This window comes from Natrix helvetica (genome assembly GCF_964273705.1).
Source record: "Natrix helvetica genome assembly, chromosome: 3".
NCBI lineage: Eukaryota > Metazoa > Chordata > Lepidosauria > Squamata > Natricidae > Natrix > Natrix helvetica.
In genome coordinates this window covers 176,023,155-176,044,397 of record NC_138549.1, presented here as the reverse complement: position 1 = coordinate 176,044,397, position 21,243 = coordinate 176,023,155, and the positions used below count along the sequence as shown (strand labels likewise).

General features: G+C 49.9%; 2 protein-coding genes across 7 annotated transcripts in view; both read right to left on the bottom strand.

Annotated features, from left to right (window-relative positions):
• Window positions 1-2,721, bottom strand: part of MYLK2 (myosin light chain kinase 2) — a 48,273-nt gene extending 45,552 nt beyond the window's left edge. Inside the window, exon 1 of the mRNA XM_081947892.1 lies at window positions 2,451-2,721. The gene's annotated coding sequence lies outside the window, so the exon portion shown is untranslated. The remainder of the gene's footprint in view (window positions 1-2,450) is intronic.
• A 1,700-nt stretch (window positions 2,722-4,421) lies between these two features.
• The window catches only part of TPX2 (TPX2 microtubule nucleation factor), a 58,699-nt gene continuing 41,877 nt past the window's right edge, over window positions 4,422-21,243 (bottom strand). For all 6 annotated transcript variants that reach the window (XM_081949696.1, XM_081949700.1, XM_081949697.1 and 3 more), the window contains 9 exons: window positions 20,406-20,577; window positions 18,867-18,999; window positions 16,874-17,090; window positions 15,062-15,163; window positions 13,658-13,834; window positions 9,844-9,990; window positions 6,257-6,368; window positions 5,673-5,839; window positions 4,422-4,782 (listed from right to left, as the gene is read on the bottom strand). In XM_081949696.1, the coding sequence (XP_081805822.1) occupies window positions 4,672-4,782; window positions 5,673-5,839; window positions 6,257-6,368; window positions 9,844-9,990; window positions 13,658-13,834; window positions 15,062-15,163; window positions 16,874-17,090; window positions 18,867-18,999; window positions 20,406-20,577 (1,338 nt within the window). In that variant the 3' untranslated portion in view covers window positions 4,422-4,671. The remainder of the gene's footprint in view (window positions 4,783-5,672; window positions 5,840-6,256; window positions 6,369-9,843; window positions 9,991-13,657; window positions 13,835-15,061; window positions 15,164-16,873; window positions 17,091-18,866; window positions 19,000-20,405; window positions 20,578-21,243) is intronic.

Below are 21,243 nucleotides of genomic sequence, written 5' to 3'. Positions count from 1 at the left end.
CCAGCCTTCATGCATACGGCGGGACTAGAACTCCCAGTCTCCTGGTGAGTGGCCCAAAGTGACCCAGCCAGCCTTCATGCATACGGCGGGACTAGAACTCCCAGTCTCCTGGTAAGTGGCCCAAAGTGACCCAGCCAGCCTTGGATGGAGAAAATCTAATATTTTGGATCAGATTTTATCTTGGATGGATAATATCTAATAGTTACCCTGTGGTAAGATGGGCGGCCAATAAATTAAATAAATCAAATAAAAATAAGCTCCTCTGCCTTCAGAAGTTGTGAGAGCTTCATCCCTGGAGGCTTTCAAGAAGAGCCAGGACTGCCATCTGTCAAAAATGGTGTAGGGTCTCCTGCTTGGGCAGGGGGATGGACTAGATGACCTCCAAGGTCCCTTCCAACTCTGTTACTCTGAGTTTTCAAAAGCCGCACACAATGCTTTGTTTAGGGATTTTCCCTCATACAGACCAAGCACGGGAAAACAACTTTAAAAATAAATAAATAAAAGATACCCAGTGGAAAATCCGAAGCTCCTGGTGCAAATTCCCCCCACGTTGATCCTGCTACCCAGGTGTTTTATTCCATGGGGATCTCATTGCCTCCATCCATTCCTTGGGCGAGAAAAACCACCTGGCTTCTTTCCCCGGCCGGCCGGCTGAGAAATCAGCAAACGGTTCAGAGGGACGTTGTTGTCTGCGACATAGCAGTGAGTTAACACCCGTCCTCCCCGATGCCATGCGCCTGATTAGCCTTAATCAGACAGATCCGGGAGACAGCCGGGCAACAATCACAGAGGCCTATTGTCTAATTAGCAGGGCTTCCCGAGGGCCAAAGCAACAGCTACCCGTTACCGGAGCTTCGCTTGCGATGCCAAACTTTGAAGCGCACGGAAAAAAAGAATATCCAGGATTGGATTTTGAAGAAAATCAGCTCTTCCTCCTGAAAAAGCAGCTGGATGGATATTTCAGAGGGGAAACAATTGCAGAATGCAGGAACCATTTGCACCACTCAGGTGACTCTAAGGCAGGGGTGTCCAAACTTGGGAACTTTAAGACTTGTGGACTTCAACTCCCAAAATTCCCCAGCCAGCATGGCTGGCTGGGGAATTCTGGGAGTTGAAGTCCACAAGTCTTAAAGTTCCCAAGTTTGGACACCCCTGCTCTACGGACACAGGTAAAAAAACTCCAAGGGGCCTCAAGGACTCTCTGAAAGGAAGCAAATGACCCGCGGTCTGCAAGGAGTGTCAATCCTTCCCTTTCCCACCCTCCAGTCAGAGCTGAGGAAGCCTCTGGGATGAGAAGGGAAACGTCTTCCAGGAAAAACCAGAAACTCATGTTGGCTCTTGGAAAAAGAAAAAAAAAGCCCTTTTGGGGCAACCAGGATCTGAATGACTGAGAATCTCTACAGATTATTTTGCAGACAAAAAAGTAGAAAGTTGACAGCTGTTGGGGGAGGGATATGACAGAACATAGAACCACAGGGCTGGAAGGGACCTTAAGAGGTCTTCTAATCCAACCCCCTGCTCAAGCAGACCATATAAAATGGCTATCCAACATCTCCTTAAAGACTTCCAGTGTTGGGGCATTCACAACTTCTGGAGGCAACTTCTGTTCCACTGATTGATTGTTCTCACTGTCAGGAAATTTCTCCTAAGTTGCTTCTCTCCTTGATTAGTTTCCACCCATTGCTTCTTGTTCTGCCCTCGGGTGCCTTGGAGAATAGCTTGACTCCCTCTTCTTTGGGGCAACCCCTGAGAGATTGGAAGACTGCTATCATGTCTCCCCTAGTCCTTCTTTTCATTAAACTAGACATACCCAGAAGTGATTCATATTTATGACGGTTGCAGTATCCCAGGGTCACCCTTCTGCAACCTTCCGACAAACAAAGTCCAGGGGGTGGTGGATTCACTTAACGACCGTGTCACTCAGTGATTCACTTAACAACTTAGTAAACAGAGGCCATAAAATGGGGCAAAATCCACTAGGAGGAGAAATGTCAGGCTCAGTCGTGGTCGTAATTTGAGGACTACTTGTACTTTGGCTCTCTCTGTGAAGATGATAATTTAGGTCTTGTCCCTGAAGTGAGGGTATCAAGACCGATAGAGCCTCCAGCCCAGGGGCCTCTCTACCTGAAGCCAAGCTCGCTGGAGCTTGCATCACTCTTGCAAAAGGCTTTTGCAAGGAAGGAAATTGAATCCGTCCTGGGACAGCTGGCACGGAATCAAGCATGCCCGTTCCCCTGGTGACATTGCCGTCACAACCGGCGCAGGACACCCTATAACCTTTCCTGCTCTTTCCAAAGGGGTGGTGGGGTTGAGAAAGCCCCCTCCTCATCCCCCTTCCCGGGGGGGGAGGAAACCCGATCTCCGGGCTAAATCGAGCCCCATTGCCAGCCTGATGCCAGGCGGCTGGGTGGGCATTGCAAAACAAGAGACTTCACACAGGCCCATCTTACCTGCAATCCCGGCTGCTCCGTGACGCACATCACACCTTGCCGGGACGGGAGAGGCAGATGCATCCGTTCGTCGGCCATCGGTGGGACGGGGGTCTTCCCCCCACCCTGCGGCCAGATTTGCAGATCCGAGGAGGCGTAAGAACAACTCAGCAACTCTGCTTTGGGAGCGACCATCCCAGCCTAGCTAAAAAAAGCCACCCTATCCTGGTGCCAGCACATTGCTTGGCTAGAGCATCTGGGGTCCAGCTTGCCCTGCCATGAACACAACACCCGGGGTTGTTTTTGGCACCCGGCGTCGGTCATGTGGCGCCCAGGCGATGCCAAGCGGCAGGAAAAAAACAGCCCGTATCGAGAGGCTGGCATTTTGCAAACTTCCTTGTCAACAGTCGTGCTTGGAAGCTGGGTCTAGGTTTTGGGGGAAAGAGGGTGAAGCCCCTCTCCCCCCCATCATGAGGGTCTTTGAAGAAAGCGATGGCGGTGGAGAAAAAATGGGTGGAGGGAGGAGAGCTTGACCGGGATCGAAGGGAGAAGAAGCTCGGTGGCACGTATATAAAAAGAAACAGGAGTGTAAACGGTATTTATAGACGGGCAGGAGTCTGTCTTTCTCAACTTTGCAACTCCAAATTAATCGGTGGACTTCAACTCCCCGAATTCCCCAGGCAGCCAGCTGACTGGGCTTAGGAGGCAGCTAAGTATCAATCAATCAGAATAGAACTGGAAGGGACCTTGGAGGTCTTCTAGTCCAGCCCTCTGCTAAAGCGGAAGATCCTTACGGAATGACAGAATAACAGGAGTTGGAAGGGACCTTGGAGGTCTTCTAGGCCAGCCCTGTTCAAACAATTGAGCCTTACAGAATAACAGGAGTTGGAAGGGACCTTGGAGGTCTTCTAGTCCAACCCTTCTGCTCAAGCAGGAGACTTTAGACCATTTCAGACAGATGGCTGTCCAGTCTCTTTTTGAAAACCTCCAGTGATGGAGCCCTCACAACTTCTGGTGGCAAGCAGTTCCACAGGTTAATTGTCCTCACTGTTAGGAAGTGTCTCCTCAATTCCAGGTTGCTTCTCTCCTGGATTCATTTCCATCCAATTGACATAGGTAGTCCTCAATTTATGACCACGATTTGAGCCCCAAATTTCCCTTGCCAAGTGAGATGATTAAAGCGAGTTTTGCTCCGTGTCTGCAACCTTTCTGGCCACAGATGTTGAGTGAATCACGGCCGTGGCTAAGTTAGGAACACGGTTGTTAGGTGAATCGGGCTTCCCCGATGGATTTTGCTTGTCGGAAGGCCGCCACGGGGGAATCACATGACACAGCTGCCTCTCCCCCCCCCCCCCCCGGACACTGCGACCATCGTAAATGTGAACCAGTTGCCAAGCGTCAGAATTTGGATCCTGTGTGAAAATGGTACTTACAACCTAGAGCAGACTAGTCAATAACTCAGTGTTGCCCTGGTATTTATTTATTTATAGGGGGAAAATGTTCGGACCAAACGTAATTTCTAATGTTGGATTTTCCCTTACCAGAGGGAGTCCCCTTGTGGAGGACTCTGAAGCCGTTACCATGGCAATTCCACTGCCTGTACAGTAGAAGCCATTTTACAGCAGTATGGTAGAAGCCGTTTTAAGGCACAACACGCTGTATCTTAACAGAACACATTGAGGGGTTTTAGGGGTGTCTTACCCCAGAGCATGGCACTTAAATCAGCAATGCGCGCACTCTCTCTCTCTCTTCCAGGACTGCCAAAACCCTTCTTGACTTGGTAATCCACAGCCAAGAGATGATGTATATAAAAAAGGGTAAGTGCCCCCTCCCATGCGGTATGCTCCCCCCAGGAGGACAGAAGAATATAGCAGCGCTCTCTGTCTCTCTCTCTCACACACACACACACATACACAAAGAAACCTTTCCGGTGTACAATTCCCCTCATCTCCCTTCGGGGAGAGGGGGCGGTCTAGAAGTTTAATAAATTAATTAAATTAATCTATACTTTTTTATTGAATGCAGATAAATACAAAGGCTCAGCCAAAGGTATGATAAAATGATAAAACTGGAGGTGACTTTTCAGAGGGGAGGGACGAGTCTCGAGGCCCCCGAGTCACAGGCTGAAAAAAGACGTTTCTGTGTGTGAACTAAATGGGGGGGAATCTCAAAGCCAAGGAGGACCCCCTCCCCCTGGCCCTCGGGGGCATTGGCAATCGGACGGGCCTTGAGGCATCGGGGCTCAACGCTGAAACCGATCGGAGAAATTGGGGGAGCGCGGCACGGTCAGTGGGTGTTCGCTGGCCTTGATTTCCACGTTGGCGTATTTGCGGATGGGGTTGGCCTTGTGCACCTGGAAGGAGAGAGAAGGGACACTTGGGTGAGGGTGAGGTCACACGGGCAGCCTTGCCTGTTCTGGAAAGAGAGGCTTGCTGAAGAGAAGGACAAAGGCAAAAAAAAAGACAACCTTTGTTGTCATTTTTTACTGTGAGCACCCTGGCACACGTTAAAAATGAAAATTTGAAGACAAAACCCCTTTTTATGAATTTCCTGTGAATTCTGCTCATTCACATCCAGCAAAGTCTTTTGAGGGAGGATTTACAGTCACAGACCTTCTCTGGCTTGGAGAGCTGCCAGGATGATATCTGCACAACTTGTCAAGGAGTTTCAGAGAGTCACGAACCAATTAAGCAAACTCATGGTCTCCTGCAAACTCCACTCCCCTTTCGCTCCTCTTTTATTCTCTCTGGGAGGGGCCATTCATCATCCACCTGTGGCCTTCCTCCCAAGTTGACCCGTTCTTTAGCTGTTCCCTTCATCTGACAGCTCTGCGCATGTGCACACTGGCAACAGGCTCCAGCTGTTCTTCTGCCCCCCCCCAATGTCTGACTCCGAAGGCAGCTGATAACTGTCAAGACGGCTCTGGCCCCCTCTCTGCCTCTGACACAGAGCCCTCATCAGAGCCTTCCCCAGCCTCCAGGACTGGCCCAGGTTCCTCCCCAACCTCCTCACTGTCCCAATTCGCTGCCAGCTTTGCCAGCGGGCCACACCACCAAGAACATGCCAATTTGATATGTTCTAATAAAATGTTCTTTGAGGAATTTGCCGGCCTCGGAGTTCTTATTGAATGGGATGCATTCCTTGGAACCTTGACACCCAGTTCAAAGTGGTGTTTTTCAGCCTTGGCCAATTTAAGAGGGGACGTCCCATTGTCCTTCCCTTCCAAAGCGCAGGGGGTCTTACCAGCTCTTCGCGAAGCTTGGCCATCTCCTCCTTCTCCCGTTCTTCCTCCACCCGCCGAGTGGCCTCCTGCAGCCGGGCCTTCTCCATCTGCAGTTCCGCTAACCTCTTCTCAAACTCCTGACGTTCCCTGGCCCGTCTATCGGTGGCCAGCTCGAAATTGTCAGGCACTGTAGAACCAGAAAGGACAGGCACCAGATTGAGAAACTGGCAACCCTGAAGCTGGCTAAACTGTGGGCATGGCTTGGTGGACATGGCGTGGTGGGTGTGGCAGGGGAAGGCTACTGCAAAGTCCCCATTCCCTCCCCACCCCACTAACCCGCTTTCCAGCTCCGTTCTCCCGTTCAGGGCAACAAAGATCAGCTGGAAGGCAGCAGGGGCGTGGCCAGCCTATATGCCAGTTCTCCGAACTACTCAAAATTTCCGCTTCCGGTTCTCCAGAACCTGTTATAACCGGCTGAATACCACTCCTGGAGTGTTGTAAGTTGAGGACTACCCTGTCTCATTCCAGGCAAATGGCTGCCCGGTCTCTTCTTCAAAACCTCCAAGCCACATCAGGTGGGCCCCACCTGAAGACCCGGCCTCACCTGAAAGCACCTTGCTGTCCTTCTTGGGAACAAAAGGTTCCTGGTGCAACACCTGGCTGGACTGGGCTTTGAAGACAGTGGCTTCTTTCTGGCGCCTCATCTCCTCCTTCAGCTGGGGAAAATTATGGGGGGGGGGAAGAGAGAGGGGAGAAAGGTTTAAAGGAGACATCCAACGGAAGAAAAATTCACACAGTCCTCGGCTTACGACCGCGAGGGAGCCCTGGTTTTTTCCTGCTGAGTGAGACAGTCGCTGAGTGACTTTACTGAACCAGTAAAAGGGCTTACTGTAGTTTTTGGAGTATAAGACGCACTCCCCCCCCAAAAAAAGAGGGTGAAACTTTGGGTGCGTCTTATGCCCCGAATGTAGCCCCGCCCACCCACTGGCTCCCACCCTTTGGCCTCTGCCTCCCAGCCATTTGGCTCCTTGCAGCAAAAGGGGAAACTGGGGCTTGCGGAGGCAGCAATAGGCCGTGGCAATCCCTGCAGCCTGAAACAGCTGATCATCGGGAGGCCCCTGTTGAAACTGAAACGGGCTGTTTGCTGTAAGGAGGCAAATTGCTGGGAGGCAGTTATTTTTTTCCCTTCTAATCAGGTCAAACCAGTGATGCCGAAGCTTTTTCTTATGGTGTGCCCACGCCAATTCACTCCTCCCTGCCCACCTGCGCATGAGCGCACATCCCCTCCCCAGGCTCCGGAGGCTTTCCTGAAGCCAGGGGAGGGAAAAAATGATCTCCCACGGCCCCCTGGAGGCCCTCCGGAAGCTGGAAACAGATCGTTTCCGAACTTCAGTTTGGCCTGTTGGGCCTGGTTTTTGCCTCTCCAGCCTTTGGAGCCTTTCCTGAAGCCTGGGGAGGGCAAAAACGGCCTTCCCCCAGGCCTCCAGAAAGCCGAAAATCAGCTGGCTGGCGCATGCATGCACGCCGGAGCTGATGGCTGGCGTGTCAGCAAATATGGCTCTGCATGCCACCTGTGGCATCTCGGGGCTAAACTGAAACAGGCTGTTTGCTGTGAGGAGGTAAGTCAATAACTATAAATGCCTGTAGAATGTTCAAATTATTAGACTTATTTTTTAAAGACTGCCCTTATTATTGTTCTAGACAACTTAACAAAATGAAGAAGCTTTTTAAAATAAATGCTTGATCCGAAGAGGCCCAGTGCTGTTGTATCTTCTTTTAAACAGCAGAGAATAAGGTATACTTCCAGAAAGCCACATCAATTTTAACAGCATCTGTACAAGTATAGTCTGAAATGTTAACACCACAAACAGTTTATATCGTCTGTACTGTTTGCTGTTTGCTGCAAGGAGGCAAATGGCTGGGAGGCAGAGGCAGATTTTTTTCCCTCTTCTTTTCCTCCCCAAAAGCTAGGTGCGTCTTATTCTTCCGAGTGCCTTATACTCTGAAATATGCAGTATTTATTCAACCGGTAGTAAGTAGAGACAACACTGAGCCGAAAGATAGCTAGATTTGGCCAAATGGGGAATGCAAACCAGGCCTCTGAACAATCTGGGATGGCGCCTGAAGACATTACCCTTGGCCAGGTTCAGGCCATGAACGCTTCAGGGCTGTTCTGGAGAGACACATGTTCAAAAGGTGCGCCCGAGTCGACCCGTTTCTACATTTGGCAGCCATTGGAGAGGAAGCCCTGACTCAATTCTCCCGGGGCCAGGAGTACTTTTAGCTGTCACGGTTCTGCAAATCCCTGTCCTACTGACTGCAGAGGAGGCAGCCTTCAGAATTGGAGATAACGTGGTGTGTGTACACACCTCACACTTTCCCCAAGGCTAATCACTGAGAGAGGAGAATATTTGTGACTCGGGGTTGATCTGTGGAGTCCGTGGTGCTCTCTGAACTGGGTGGTTTTCTTGCAGACGTTTCATGACCCAGCTAGGGAGCATCATCAGTGCTAGAAGGGAGGGGAGTTTACAGGAAGGAGGAGGACTGTGCAGTCCTTGGTGCTTCTCTGAGCTTGGTTGTCTTCTTGCACACGTTTCTGTTCTGACCCAGGCTTCCTTAGGAAGCATGAATCAGAGTCTTGGTCCCTGCAAAACCCCTTTCATTTACACGACTGAGAATTCCTTCCATTCACAGCCAGGCTTAGCAAGCAGTCTTTCCGAGGAATGTTTATCCACACGCACCTTATCTCTTCTGAAGAGCTGCCAGGTAACAAGTGTCCAAAGGCAGGGCAAGGCAACAATTGGCACAGAGTCTTTTATAGTCACAAACAGAACTTTCCACTCTTGAAACGACCGAAGGAACAAATTGTTTCCTGCAAAAGCCCCCTCCCCATTTGCCCCTCTTTTGTTCCCTATGGGAGGGGCCAATCAGCTCCACAGTGTGGCTTTACTCCTAAGTCGACCCTGCTTTCTCAGTTGTTCTTGCCTTCGGGCAGCTCTGCGCATGCGCACACTGGGAACAGGCTCCAGCTGTTCCTCTGCCTCACTGCTGCCTAGCTCCCTCTCTGCCTCCGACGCAGAGCCCTCGCCTGAGTTTTCCTCAGCCCCCAGGACTGGCCCAGGTTCCTCCCCAACCTCCTCACTGTCCCACTCTGCTGGCGGCCACAACAGTTTCATGACCCAACTAGTTAACATCATCAGTGCTAGAAGAAAGGGTGGGAGAGGAGGAGGCAGAGGAGAAGGACAAGGACTGTGGGGTCCTAGATGCTCACTGAGCTTGTTTTCTTGAAGATGTTTCATGACCCATCTAAATAACATCATCAGTGATAGAAGGGATTAGGGTTTGTGGGGAAGAGAAGGACTGTGGGGTCCTTGGTGCTCTCTGAGCTTGGTTGTTTCCTTGCAGACGTTTCATGACCCAACTAGGGAACATCATCAGTGCTAGAAAAGAATCAGCTAAGCCATGGAATATAAACACAGAGCAAACCCCACTCCCTCTGACCCTGATGATGTAAACTAGTTGGGTCACAAAATGTCTGCAAGAAAAAGAGCTCAGGGACCACCAAGGACCCCAGACGCCTAGTTATGTACCCATCTTTCCCTTGTTAAGGGGGAAAAAAAGCACAGTCACCAGCTCACTCACATTTTTCTCCTCGGCAGGAAAAGAGAATCGGAAAACTCTCTTCCGGGAGAGGAAAACCTGGTGCTCACGTTCCCGTATTCCGAGAGCCCTTTGGAGCCACCCACCCAAAGCCACAAGGGCCAGGGCAGGGGGCTGAACCCATCTTGGGATTTCTGTTCTCTCATTTGTGGACAAACATGTCTGTCAGGCCTGCAGCTATCTTTCCTTTTGGGTCTCAGGCCTGCCACACTTTCCATTATTCTGCTATGCATTTTCTATGGTGGGAAAATGGGAGGGGGGATTGTACAGAGTTAGATGATATGTAGCCATAACAAAATTCTTTCTAGGAAGCCAAGGTCATCCTTTGTCTCTGCACCTCTGCACCTGACCGGAACTGGATGGGTGGAACTGCCAGCATGGCAGTGGGAGATTGGACCATGGGATGGACTGGTGGGTGGGTGGGGGAAAGATCTTGAACTTTCAACTGGATGCTATTTGGAACCCTGACAATGTCTTTGAAGCCCCCCCAGATCCTGCCATATCTCCCCCCCCCCACCGCTGCCCTCTTACCTGGTTCTGCCACATCTCCTGCCGGACGGCTCCGCGGGCATCGATGGCCAGCTGGAAGGGCTCCGGCTTCGTGGCACTTTTCACCTTCTTCTCGGGCAGGTTGATGTGGTCAAACTGAGGCAGGGCCTGGGCTTTGAACTTGGGCACCTGCGAAGGCAGGAAACACACCTGGTGAGTGAGGCTGCTGGCTGCTTTCTTTGGCCCAGGGGCTGCTAGGATGGAGCCCCCACAAACCTCTGCAGGCAAGCCTTTCCGCTGGTTGCAGGCAGTCCTCGACTTACAATAGTTCACTTAGCGTCCGTTCAAATTTACAACGGCACTGAAAAAGGGGACTTACGACCCCTTTTTCACACTTACAACTGTTGCAGTATCCCCAGGGTCACGTGACCCACATTTGGATGATTGACAACTGACTCACATTTATGACGGTCAAGGTGTCCCCGAGTCACCTGATCCGCTTTGGAGACCTTCTGACCAATAATGTCAAGGGGGAAGCCGGATTCGCTTAACAACCGGGTGACTGATTTAAGAACGGCAGCGATTTACTGAACAACTGTGGCACGAAAGGTCGTACAATGGGGCAAAATACTGAACAAATGTTTCACTTAACAACATAAACTTTGGGCTCCGTTTTACGACTTTTCTTGCCCCATTTGTTCAGCGAATCACTGCAGTTCTTAAGTTAGTAACATGGCTGTTAGGTGAATCCTCATTGATTTTGCTTTTCAGGTTGCAAAAGAGGATCACACAAATGTGCAACCCCCCCCCCCCGGACACTGCAACCGTCATAAATATGAGACCGTTGCCACATGTTCTGAATTTTGTTCCCGTGACCATGGGGGTGCTGCAACGGTTGTTTGCAAGTATGAAAAACGGTCATAGGTCACATTTTTCAGAGCTGTTGTAAATCGAGGGCTGTGATCCGGAACAAAGGAGGAATTTCCTGATAACAAGAACAATTAATCAGGGGAATAAATTGACTCGAGAGGTTGTGGCTGCTCCATCACGGGAAGTCTTTGAGAAGAGACTGGGCAGCCATTTGTGTGGAATGGTCTAGGGCAGGGGTCAGCAAACTGCAGCTCTGGAGTTATCCAGTTTTGAGCAAATGACATTCTAGCCGCAGTTACTCTATGTCCTTTTCAAGAAGACAGCCATGGGACATGTTAGATAGATGGGAACGACCAGTGGTGGGACTTGAATAATTTAACAACTGGTTCTCTGGCTGGGTAGGCGTGGCCGGTTGGTCATGTGACTGGGTGGGTGACGTCACTGATCTGCCCTGCCTCCTGGCCACCCCCCTCAAAGGTAAAGGTAGGGGTTAATCCCACCACTGGCTGGCCCCGCCCCTGCCCATTTTTCGGATCATTTTTGGCCTGAAAGCAAAAAAAAAAACAGGCCGAAAAGCAGGCCGAAAAGCAACTGGGGCGAGGCCAGCCAGTGTTGGGATTTGCTGGTTTGCCAAACTGTGCAGAATCTTTATGAGTTCATTTGAACCGATGCGAACCAGCAGCAGCCCCCCTCTGGGAACGACTCATTCCATTCAGAACAGAGCTGAAAGGGACCTTGGAAGTCTTCTAGTCCAACCTTATATCACGTCCCGTCCTGAAGTGTGACAAAAAGTTTGTAATGCCATTTACTATCTGGCAGCCAGAAGCCACTAGGAAAGACAAGCTCCACCTCAGCTGATAATGGAGCTTTTGTACTTCCGTGTCCAGATGGCCGCTCCCTTATCGCCTGACATTTTGGGAAACCGGCACGAATGTCCCGGGAGCCAAGACCTCCCTGCAGCACAAGTGTTGAAAGAGCCACAGGAAATGCAGGGGTCAGGGCCGGGAGGGAGGGAGGGAGAGACGTTCTTCCTGACTTCTCAAACGTCACTTTTAGACCTTTGGCGGCGGGTGCAAATAGTCCGAGTGCTTTTGTAGCCCAAGAGAAAAGAGGCATCCCTTACTGTACATGTGCGAGAATCCAGCTTGGCGTTGGGTGGAAGAAGGAGCCCAGGAGAAGCGTTCATAAAAGTTAGGCTGCAATGTCCCTAGGTGACGGTTGTCCCCCCAAAGTGCTTTTTTTCCAAGACTTTTCCTCGTTTTACTTGAAGACGTTTTGCTACTCATCTAAGAAGCTTCTTCCGTTCTGACTGGATGGTGGGGCCTGGAGGGATTTACACTCCTTGCAGATTTCCATCCCCCCCTCCCCCATCAATCCAGTTAGAGCTGAAGAAGCTTCTTGGACGAGAAGCGAAACGTCTTCAAAGAAAACAACCCAAGAAAGTCCAGGTGCCTCCTGAAAAAGCAACTTTCGGCTGCAACGGGTTTCCCCCTGATTTTGTCTGATGTCTACTTTGGTTATTTCAAGTATTTTTTTTTATTTGTTTATATCCCACTGTTATTAGTTTTTCAAATAAGGCGGTGGACATATCCAACATAACTTCCTCCTCCTATTTTCCCCACAACAATAACCCTGTGATGTGGGTCGGGATAAGAGAGAGAAGGGGGGACTTGGCCCGAAGGTTACCCAGTGGGTTTCCGTACCTTAGGTGGGGCCAGAAATCACTTTCTCTTGGTGATTGGCCCAGGGTCACCCATTTGGCTTTCACGGCTAAGGAGGACTTGTCCTGGCCACTTTTTATAGAGGGACAATTGAGAGCATCTTAACAAAATGCATCCCTGTTTGGTTTGGTGGCTGCAGTGCCTTAGATAGAAAGTCCCTACAGAGAGTGGTGAGGGACGTGGAGAAGATTATAGGAAGCTCCCTTCCCATTATTTAGGATGCTGCTTGTAAGCGTTCTGTGCTTAAGAGCTGGATACATGCTTCCCTCTGGGAGGGGGTTTCAAAGCATTTCTGCGGAACCATTTCTGAAGGCACGTGAGGCAGTGCGCGGTCTTGATTTTCATCCTGATTTTGGTGTTGATTTTCGGCTGTTTTTTGTCCTCCGGAGGTTTCAGGAGGCTTCCGTGAAGCCTCTGGAGGGTGAAAAACAGCCCAACCCACAAACCGTAAGTTGGAAAACGGGCCGTTTTTGCCCTCCCCAGGCCCATAGAAAGCCTCTGGAGCCTGGGGAGGGTGGAAAACGGGCATACTGGGCCCACCGGAAATGGAAAACATGCCGTTTCCAGCCTCTGGAGGGCCTTCGTGGGGTGGGGGAGGCAGTTTTCACCCTTCCCAGGTGCCAAGAAAGCCGTGCACAGGGCAGCAGGGGTCACGTGATGGGGGGGGAGGGGCATTAAATTATGGGGGTGGGCACACGAGCGAGCGCGAGAGCGCCCACGCACGTGCTTTTGGCACCCGAGGCGAAATAGGCTCGCCATCCCTGGACTAGACTATTGTTTCTCTGTGTCATAGAATATATGTGGGTATATGCATATTATTTATTGATTTGTCATGGTTATGTAGTATATATTGGAGGTGGAGAGCTGTGGGCAATGAAATTTCATTTTAATGTATGCTGATTAGTGACAAGTTATTCTAAGTCTCAGTCAAAGGGGAAGCCCAATTCATGTTATAACCACGTTAACGACTTAAAACTGGAGTGATTCACTTAACAACGGTGACAAGAACGGTCCTAAAATGGGGCAAAACTCAACGCCCTCGTTTTACATCAGAGATTTTGGGCTCAGTTACGGCCATGAAGTCGAGGACTTCCTGCATTCTTCTTGTCGTTGTTTACTTTATTGTTCTATTATTTTACTTCTGCTCCGTTTTCACTCCTTTCATTTTTGTTTTTCTTTTAATTATAGTCCCATGGCAAGACAGGGGGACAATAAAGTCCACCAATAAATAATAACAAGGAAGTACCCTTTTAATTGGCACCTACCTCCTCCTTCTGCAGCTCTTCAATTTTTTTCTCTTTCTGAAGCAGCCGCTCCTTGTCCCGGGCGTCAAAAGAGAACGGGCAGCTTTCCACCAGCCTCGGCTCTGCGGCTTTGGGTTTGAAGGGCACCCCTGGATGGGGCACCGGCTTTGCTTTTATCACATGGGCCACTTCCTCCACCTGCAAGAGACCCCGGCATCAGCAGGTCGCATGGAAAAAGAGGGGAGAGAATCCCAGCCCACTGTTGGGGGAGACCCAGGGACACCAGTCTTGGCATGGGCAGATTTATTGCTGGCATCAGCGCCAGGTCCAATACAGGTAGTCCTCCGTTTATGACGAAAGCTGGGACCAGAATATCCGTTGTAGGTCGTTTTCAAGGAGTCACCCCTGATTTTATTATCTTTCTTGCTGAGGTGATGTGGTTACTAAGTGAATCTGGCTTCTCCCGTCGATTTTGTACGCCGGAAGCCGGCTGGGAAGGTCGCCAATGGCGATCACGTGACCCTGGGACCGTCCAACCATTATTAGTAGATGCCGGTTGCCAAATGCCCAGATTTTGATCATGGCATCAGGGGGTTGCTGCAATGGGCATTAGGGTGAGCGGAGAGAAAGAGGAGAAAGGGGCTTTCTGAATTTGGGGGTTTTCTTGCAGATGTTTCATGACCCGGCTGGGTAATATTATTAGCTTTAGGAGGGAATGAGGTTTGCAGAGAGGAAGACTGTGGGGTCCTTAGTGCTCTCTAAGCTTGGTGGGTTTCTTGCAAACATCTCAGGATCCAACTACGTAACATCAACAGTGTAGAAGGAAGGGGTGTTTGATGTTTGTGGAGAGGAAGGAAGGCAGGAGGAGAAAGAGAAGGAGGAGAAGGGAAGGAGGACAGCTGTGGGGTTTCAGGACCTAACTAAGTAACATCATCAGCGATAGAAGGGAGTGGGGTGTCCAGAGGGGAGAAAGAAAACTGGAGGAGAGGAGGAGAAAGAAGTGGAGGGGGACTATGGGATCCTTGGTGCTCTCTGATCTTGGTTGGTTTCTTGCAGACGTTTCATGACCTAACTAGGTAACATCATCAGCGATAGAAGGGAGTGGGGTGTCCAGAGGGGAGAAGGAAAACTGGAGGAGAGGAGGAGGAGGGAGGGAGGAGGACTGTAAGGTCCTTAGTGCTCTCTGAGCTGGGTTATTTTCCTGCAGACGTTTCATGACCCAACTAGGGAACATCATCAGTGCTAGAAAGGAGGGGGATTTGTTAAGAAGGGGAGTGAAAACCAGTTCCGGGGAAGCGGCATAAAACCTCCTCAGCCCAGGGAGATCAACCGGGGCTTCAGAGCACCATGGAGGCAGGAACCAGCCCCTCCACCATGGGCAGAGATACCCCGCCGTGCCCACCAGCCCCAGCGCCCAACCGATACCTTTTCCTTCTGCTCTTTAACCAGGTCCCTCGCTTTGTTTTTCAAAGCAAAAGCTGGGGACTTGGGCATTGTGATGGGCAGCTGCTTCTTCTCCGGAACTCCCTGGAATGAGAGGAAGGGGAGGAAGTCATGGGGGGGTGTCTGCCTGGTTCAGCTATGGGATGGAGAAGACCCAGCCAGGGTCCCACCAAGCGCATCGGATTCTCTTGGCGCAAAAGGAGACAGGACGGACAGATCGTTCTGCAATCAAGCACTGACCATCCCCCCAAAATGTAGGCCTTTATCAGACGAATATTCTGCTCTTCTGGGAACGAGATCGCTTTGCCTTCCGAGGATCTCTCCCTGTTCTGTCCAGTCAAGTGACCGGGTGGATCCCCAACATATTTAGTTCATCAAATGCAACAAAGACATTGACGACATACAAGGGGGGGCTGATAAAAACCATTTCAGGGAGTCCTCGGCTTAAGAACCACAAGGGAGGCCCACCCAAATTTTCAGTCGCTAAGCGCAACGTTCCTGCCTCATTTGACGATCTTTCTTGACACCGTGGTTAAGCGGATCACTGCAGTGGTGAAGTGAGTCGCGGGGTCGTTAAGTGAATCGGGCTCCCCCCCCCCCGTTGCCTTTGCACGTCAGAAGGTCGCAAAAGGGGACTTGAGCCTGGGATACGCTGACCGTCATAAATAAGAGTCAGTTCTCTCAAGCAGCAAAATCTCGATGACGTGATCACGGGGATGCTGCAACGGTCGTAAGTGTGAAAAAAGGGCCAGGAGTCACTTTTTTCACTGCCGTTGTGACTTCGAACGGTCACTAAATGGACTGTTGTTAAGTTGAGGACTACCTGGGCAACAAAGACACCAATGCCGTGCGGAGTGTCTAATGCAGGGGTGACCAAACTTGGGAACTTTAAGACTTGTGGACTTCAACTCCCAGAATTCTGGGAGTTGAAGTCCACAAGTCTTAAAGTTCCCAAGTTTGGACACCCCTGGTCTAATGAGAACAATTCCAAGTAGTCCTCGACTTATAACTGGCCAGAAGGTCGCAAAAGGGGATCCTATAACCCATAAATGTGAGTCAGTTGCCAAGCGGCTGAATTTTGATCACGTGACCAGGAGGAGGCGGCAATGGTCATAAATTTGAGGAAAAAAAAAAATTAAAGATTTCTGTTGCTACGTGAGAAATGTGCTAAGTGAATCTTGCCACATTTATTAAGGGAATCACTGCAGTTATTCAATTAGTAACACGGTCATTAAGCGAATCTGGCTTCCCTATTGACTGTTGCTTGTCACCAGGTCGCAAAAGGGGATTACATGATCCCGGGATGCTACAGCCGTCATAAATATGAGTCAGTTTCTGAGCGTCCGAATTTTTATCACATGACCGTGGGGGACGCTGCAACGGTCGTAAGTGTGAAACATGGCCATAAGTCCTCTTTTTCCATGCCGTTGTGATTTTGAACGGTCACTAAATGAAAAGTTGTAAGTTGAGGCGCACCTGTTAGTTACATGGTTGTTAAGTGAATCTGGCTTCCCCATTGACTCGGCTGGTCAGAAGGGCGCAAAAGGGATCTGGGGACAAGGCGACCGTCATAAATATGAGTCAAGTTGCCAAACGTCCGAATGTTAAGCATCCAACCATGGGGGCGCACAACGGTCATAAGTGTGGAAAAGCGGACATAAGCCACTTTTTTCAGGTGCCGTTGTAGCTTCGGTCACTAAGTGAAGGGGTTGTAAGTCGAGGACTACCAGTTTCTCACACTATTCAGGTAAAACCTTTTCTTGAGGAAGGCGGGAACCCAAACCCCTCAGTTACCACCACATCTTCCAGGATCCGGGTGGGGCAGGGCCTGGAATGGAACTCGAAGTGCTCCTGTTCCGGAACCTTCTTAGTCTCCCGCTCCTGGATCCGCTTCTCGATTTCCAGGTTGAAGCCGATGGGCTTGGTCAGCTCCTTCGCCTGGGGCTTCTTGGGCAGGAGGGGGCCGTCCTCCAAGATGCGGTGGTTGAGTTCCTGCGCTTTGAACCGGTACCTGTTGGGAGGGACGGGGGTGGGGAAGCAGGCGGTGAGGCTCTCTTAGCAGAAAGCCAGGTGCTCTGGGGCTCAGGGTACAGAGCAGATTGCAGATTAACAGATCTGGAAGGGACCTTGGAGGTCATCTAGTCCAACCCAAGCAGGAGACCCTACACCCTTTCTGACAGATGGCAGCCCAGTCTCTTCTTGAAAGCCTCCAAGGATGAAGCCTCCACAACTTCCAAAGGCAACTTCTGTTCCATGGGTGGATTGTTCTCACGCTCAGAAAATTCCTCCTTATTTCCAGGTTGAATCTCTCCTTGGTCAGTTTCCATCCATTATTCCCTGTCTGGCCTTCGGGTGTCTTGGAAAATAGCTTGACCCCCCCCTCCTCTCTGGGGCAGCCCCTCCAATATTGGAAGACTGCTCTCATCACTCTCCTGGTCCTTCTCTTCACTAGACTAGCCAGGCCCAGTTCAGTGGTGGGATTCAACATTTTTTTACTACCGGTTCGGTGGGGGTGGCATGGCTTGGTGGGCGTAGTAGGGGAAGGTTACTGCAAAATCCCCATTTCCTCCCGATCACCTGGGACTTGAGAGGCGGAGAATAGATGGGGGCAGAGGCAGTATTTACCGGTTCTCCGAATCACTCAAAATGTCCGCTACCGCTTCTCCAGAACTGGTCAGAACCTGCTGAATACCATCTCTGGTCCAGTTCCTGCAACCGTCCATTGCATGTTTCAGCTTCCAGTCCCCTCCTCATCCTGGTTGCTCTTCTCTGCATTCTTTCTTCAGTCTCCACCTCTTTCTTTTATAATGTGGTGACTGAAACTGGATGCAGAACATGAGAAAACCTATCCATTAGCGGAAAGTAAACTTATTCAGGGGGGGTTGGACTAGAAGACCTCCAAGGTCCCTTCCAACTCTACTATTGTATTGTATTGTATTATTGTATTATTCAAAGTGTGGGAAAGAGAGCCGTCTTGTTTTTACAGAATCGTAAGGAGACATGCTAGCCCGTGAAGAAAACACGTTGACTTTACTTCAAATCTCCAAGAGCTAGGATGAACCTTGAGTATTGTAGGTTATGCTACAAACCAGCCTTAACCAGAATTTACTGATATAATATGATCAGTGGGCATCCGGTTAAATAGGAGCCAGCCGTGTGCAGCGGCAGCCAAAAAAGCCAAGGCAATCCTCAGTTGCATTAACAGACGGATACAATCAAAATCAAGGGAGGTACTAATACCACTTAGTAAGGTCACACCTAGAATACTGCACCCAGTTTTGGTCACCACACTATAAAAAGATGTTCTTGAAGAGAAGAGCGACCAGGATAATTAAGGGACTGGAGGCTAAAACATATGAATAATGGTTGCAGGAATTAGGAAGGTCTAGTTTAATGAAAAGAAGAACGAGGGGAGATATTTGAGGGGCTGCCACAAAGAAGAGGGGGGTTAATCTATTCTCCAAAGTATCAAAAGGCAGGATGAGAACCACCAGATGGAAACTAATCCAGGAGAGAAGCAACCTGGAATTAAGGAGAAATGTCTTAACAGTGAGGACAGTAAACCAGTGGAACTGCTTGCCACCAGAAGTTGTGAATGCTACAACACTAGAGGTTTTTAAGAAGAGACTAGACAGCCATTTGTCTGAAATTGTATTGAGTCTGCTGCTTGGGCACCGGGTGGGACTAGAAGACCTCCAAGGTCCCTTCCAGCCGTATTCTGATTGAATGTTTTGTTCAGCACTGGAGTTCTATTTACTCAGTGAATAATTTTTTTAAAAAAACTCACTGTTGGAGCTTGGCAATTTCCTCGTCTTCCAGCTCGGCTGCACTCTTGCAGCTGGTGGGTCTCAAACGGCTCTTGGTTTCCAGGTGGGGAGTTCTGGGGTTGGTCAGTCGGGGTCTTAAAGGCCTGCTTGGACCTGGGCCAAAGAAAGGCGAGAGACAATAGCAGAGGATGACCATCAGCATTCAAAAGGCCAAAGGGGGGAGGCTGAGCGTTAGGAGTTTTATATACACACCGTGAGGGAGGAAATTGATTCAAATTGATTGACTGATTTATGAATTCAACTTATTCCCCAAAAACAATTGTGCTCCAAACGTGAGGCTGAATTTAAGATGGCAAAAATTAGACACAAATGAAGGATAAAATCCCAACCAACTGCCAGGTGTACCGTCGCCGGGTCTTTGGCCCAGAGTCACCCAGTTGGTTTTCATGCCTAAGGCAGGACTAGAACTCCCAGTCTCCTGGTGATTGGCCCAAAGTCACCCAGCCAGCTTTCATGCCTAAGGCAGCACTAGAACTCCCAGTCTCCTGGTGATTGGCCCAAAATCACCCAGCCAGCTTTCATGTCTAAGGCAGGACTAGAATTCACTATTGCCTGGTAAATGGTCCAAAGTCACCCAGCCAGCTTTCATGCCTAAGGCAGCACTAGAACTCCCAGTCTCCTGATGAATGGCCCAAAGTCACTCAGCCAGCTCTCATGCCTAAGGCAGGACTAAAACTCACTTTCTCCCACTTTCTAGTCTGACACCTTAACCACCAGACCAAATGGGCAATAGGTTCACTTAATGGTCACTAAAAAAAACCCTTGTCAAATCAGTCCCAGTGATATGGTGACCTGGTCTACCACCATCATAACTGACGACCAAAAGTGCAGGTTCAATTAGTTGTTAAGTCGAGGGTCACCCAGCTTGGATCTGTTTCAAAAGCACACATTATGTTCTCTCAACTTAAAGGGAAACCCCTTCCCCACAATTCACAGCTGGTCTGTGGAAGGAAAACACACCCGTCTTTGCAATGCGAAGATAGCAGCTGACCCTTTAGTGCTTTGAAGGATCTCCTAACTCAGCAAATTTAAGACTTGTGGACTTCAATTCCCAGAATTCAACTTTAAGGCTCGGCAACTTTAAGAGTTCTGGACTTCAACTCCCAGAATTCTGCCCAGCCAGCCAGCCATGAATTCTCGGAGTTGAAGTCCAGACGTGGCTAGGTTTGGAGACCTCCGCAATAGATCATCAAGACAGCACAAGCGTGGCTGGCTGAGGAATTCTGGGAGTTGAAGTCCACAAGTCTTAAGTTTCCAGGTTTGGAGACTCCTGACTTAATCCTCCCCCACCAGCCATTTCAAGACGCCCTGCCAACAAACCTAACCATCCCAGCCATTTTCGCCCACGCCCTGGGAGGAAGCGGAGCCGGGCACGGGTTCAACACTTCCCAAATCATTCAGAACCCTGGGCCCTGATTGACGGAGTAAGCCACCATTGGCTGAACTGACGTAAAACAGCAGAGGCCACAGAAACGAGACCCCCCCCCCCTTAGCCTTACCTTCTTCCTCCTTCCGGCTCCGTAGATGATATCTCTGAGGGGTGCGTTTCTGAAAGTTTTCCACCTGTTGGGCCAGCGGGACGTATTGGGCGGGGGCTTCGTCCAGTTTACGTTTGTTCCCGCAGGAGAGGTTGAAGGGCTTTGGGATTGTGGGTCCCTTGGTCAGCCGGGACTGCAAAAGGAGGATTGCCTCGTAATTTCTCAATTTAAGTGTATTTTTCCATCACCCATTTCGATTAGATCAGCCTGTCAATCTTCCCCCGTCTTCCAGCTCGCCGCAAGTGAAATTTAAGCCGGCTGTAACTCCGGAGAAGGCCGAAAAATTACCAGGGGACGAGGGGGGGTGAGACGGGACAAAGAGACAAATCCGTGAAAAGTTGCCTCTTATTTTAAGAAGGCATGAAGGCAATTTGCTGTCACGTTATGGATTTTGGTTTCGTTTTGGTTTTTTTAACAAAATTCCAATTTTTGACATGGGGAAGGGACATTAAGAGGCGCAGGTCGATCTCGACTACAATTGAGCCCCAAAATTTATGTGGCTAAACAAGACAGTTGTTAAGTGAATTTAGCCCCATTTTTACTATCTTTCTTGCCGTCGTGAAGTGAATCCCTGCGGTTGTTAAATTACTACCACCTTTGTTAAGCGAATTTGGCTTCCCCATTGATTTTGCTCATTAGAACAGGGGTGTCCAAACTTGGCAACTTTAAGACTTGTGGACTTCAACTGCCAGAATTCCCCAGCCAGCTATGCATTAGAAGGTCCCATAAGGGGATCGCAGGACCCCGTCATAACTGTGAGTCACTTGTCAAGCGTCCGGATGTAAATCATGTGACCATG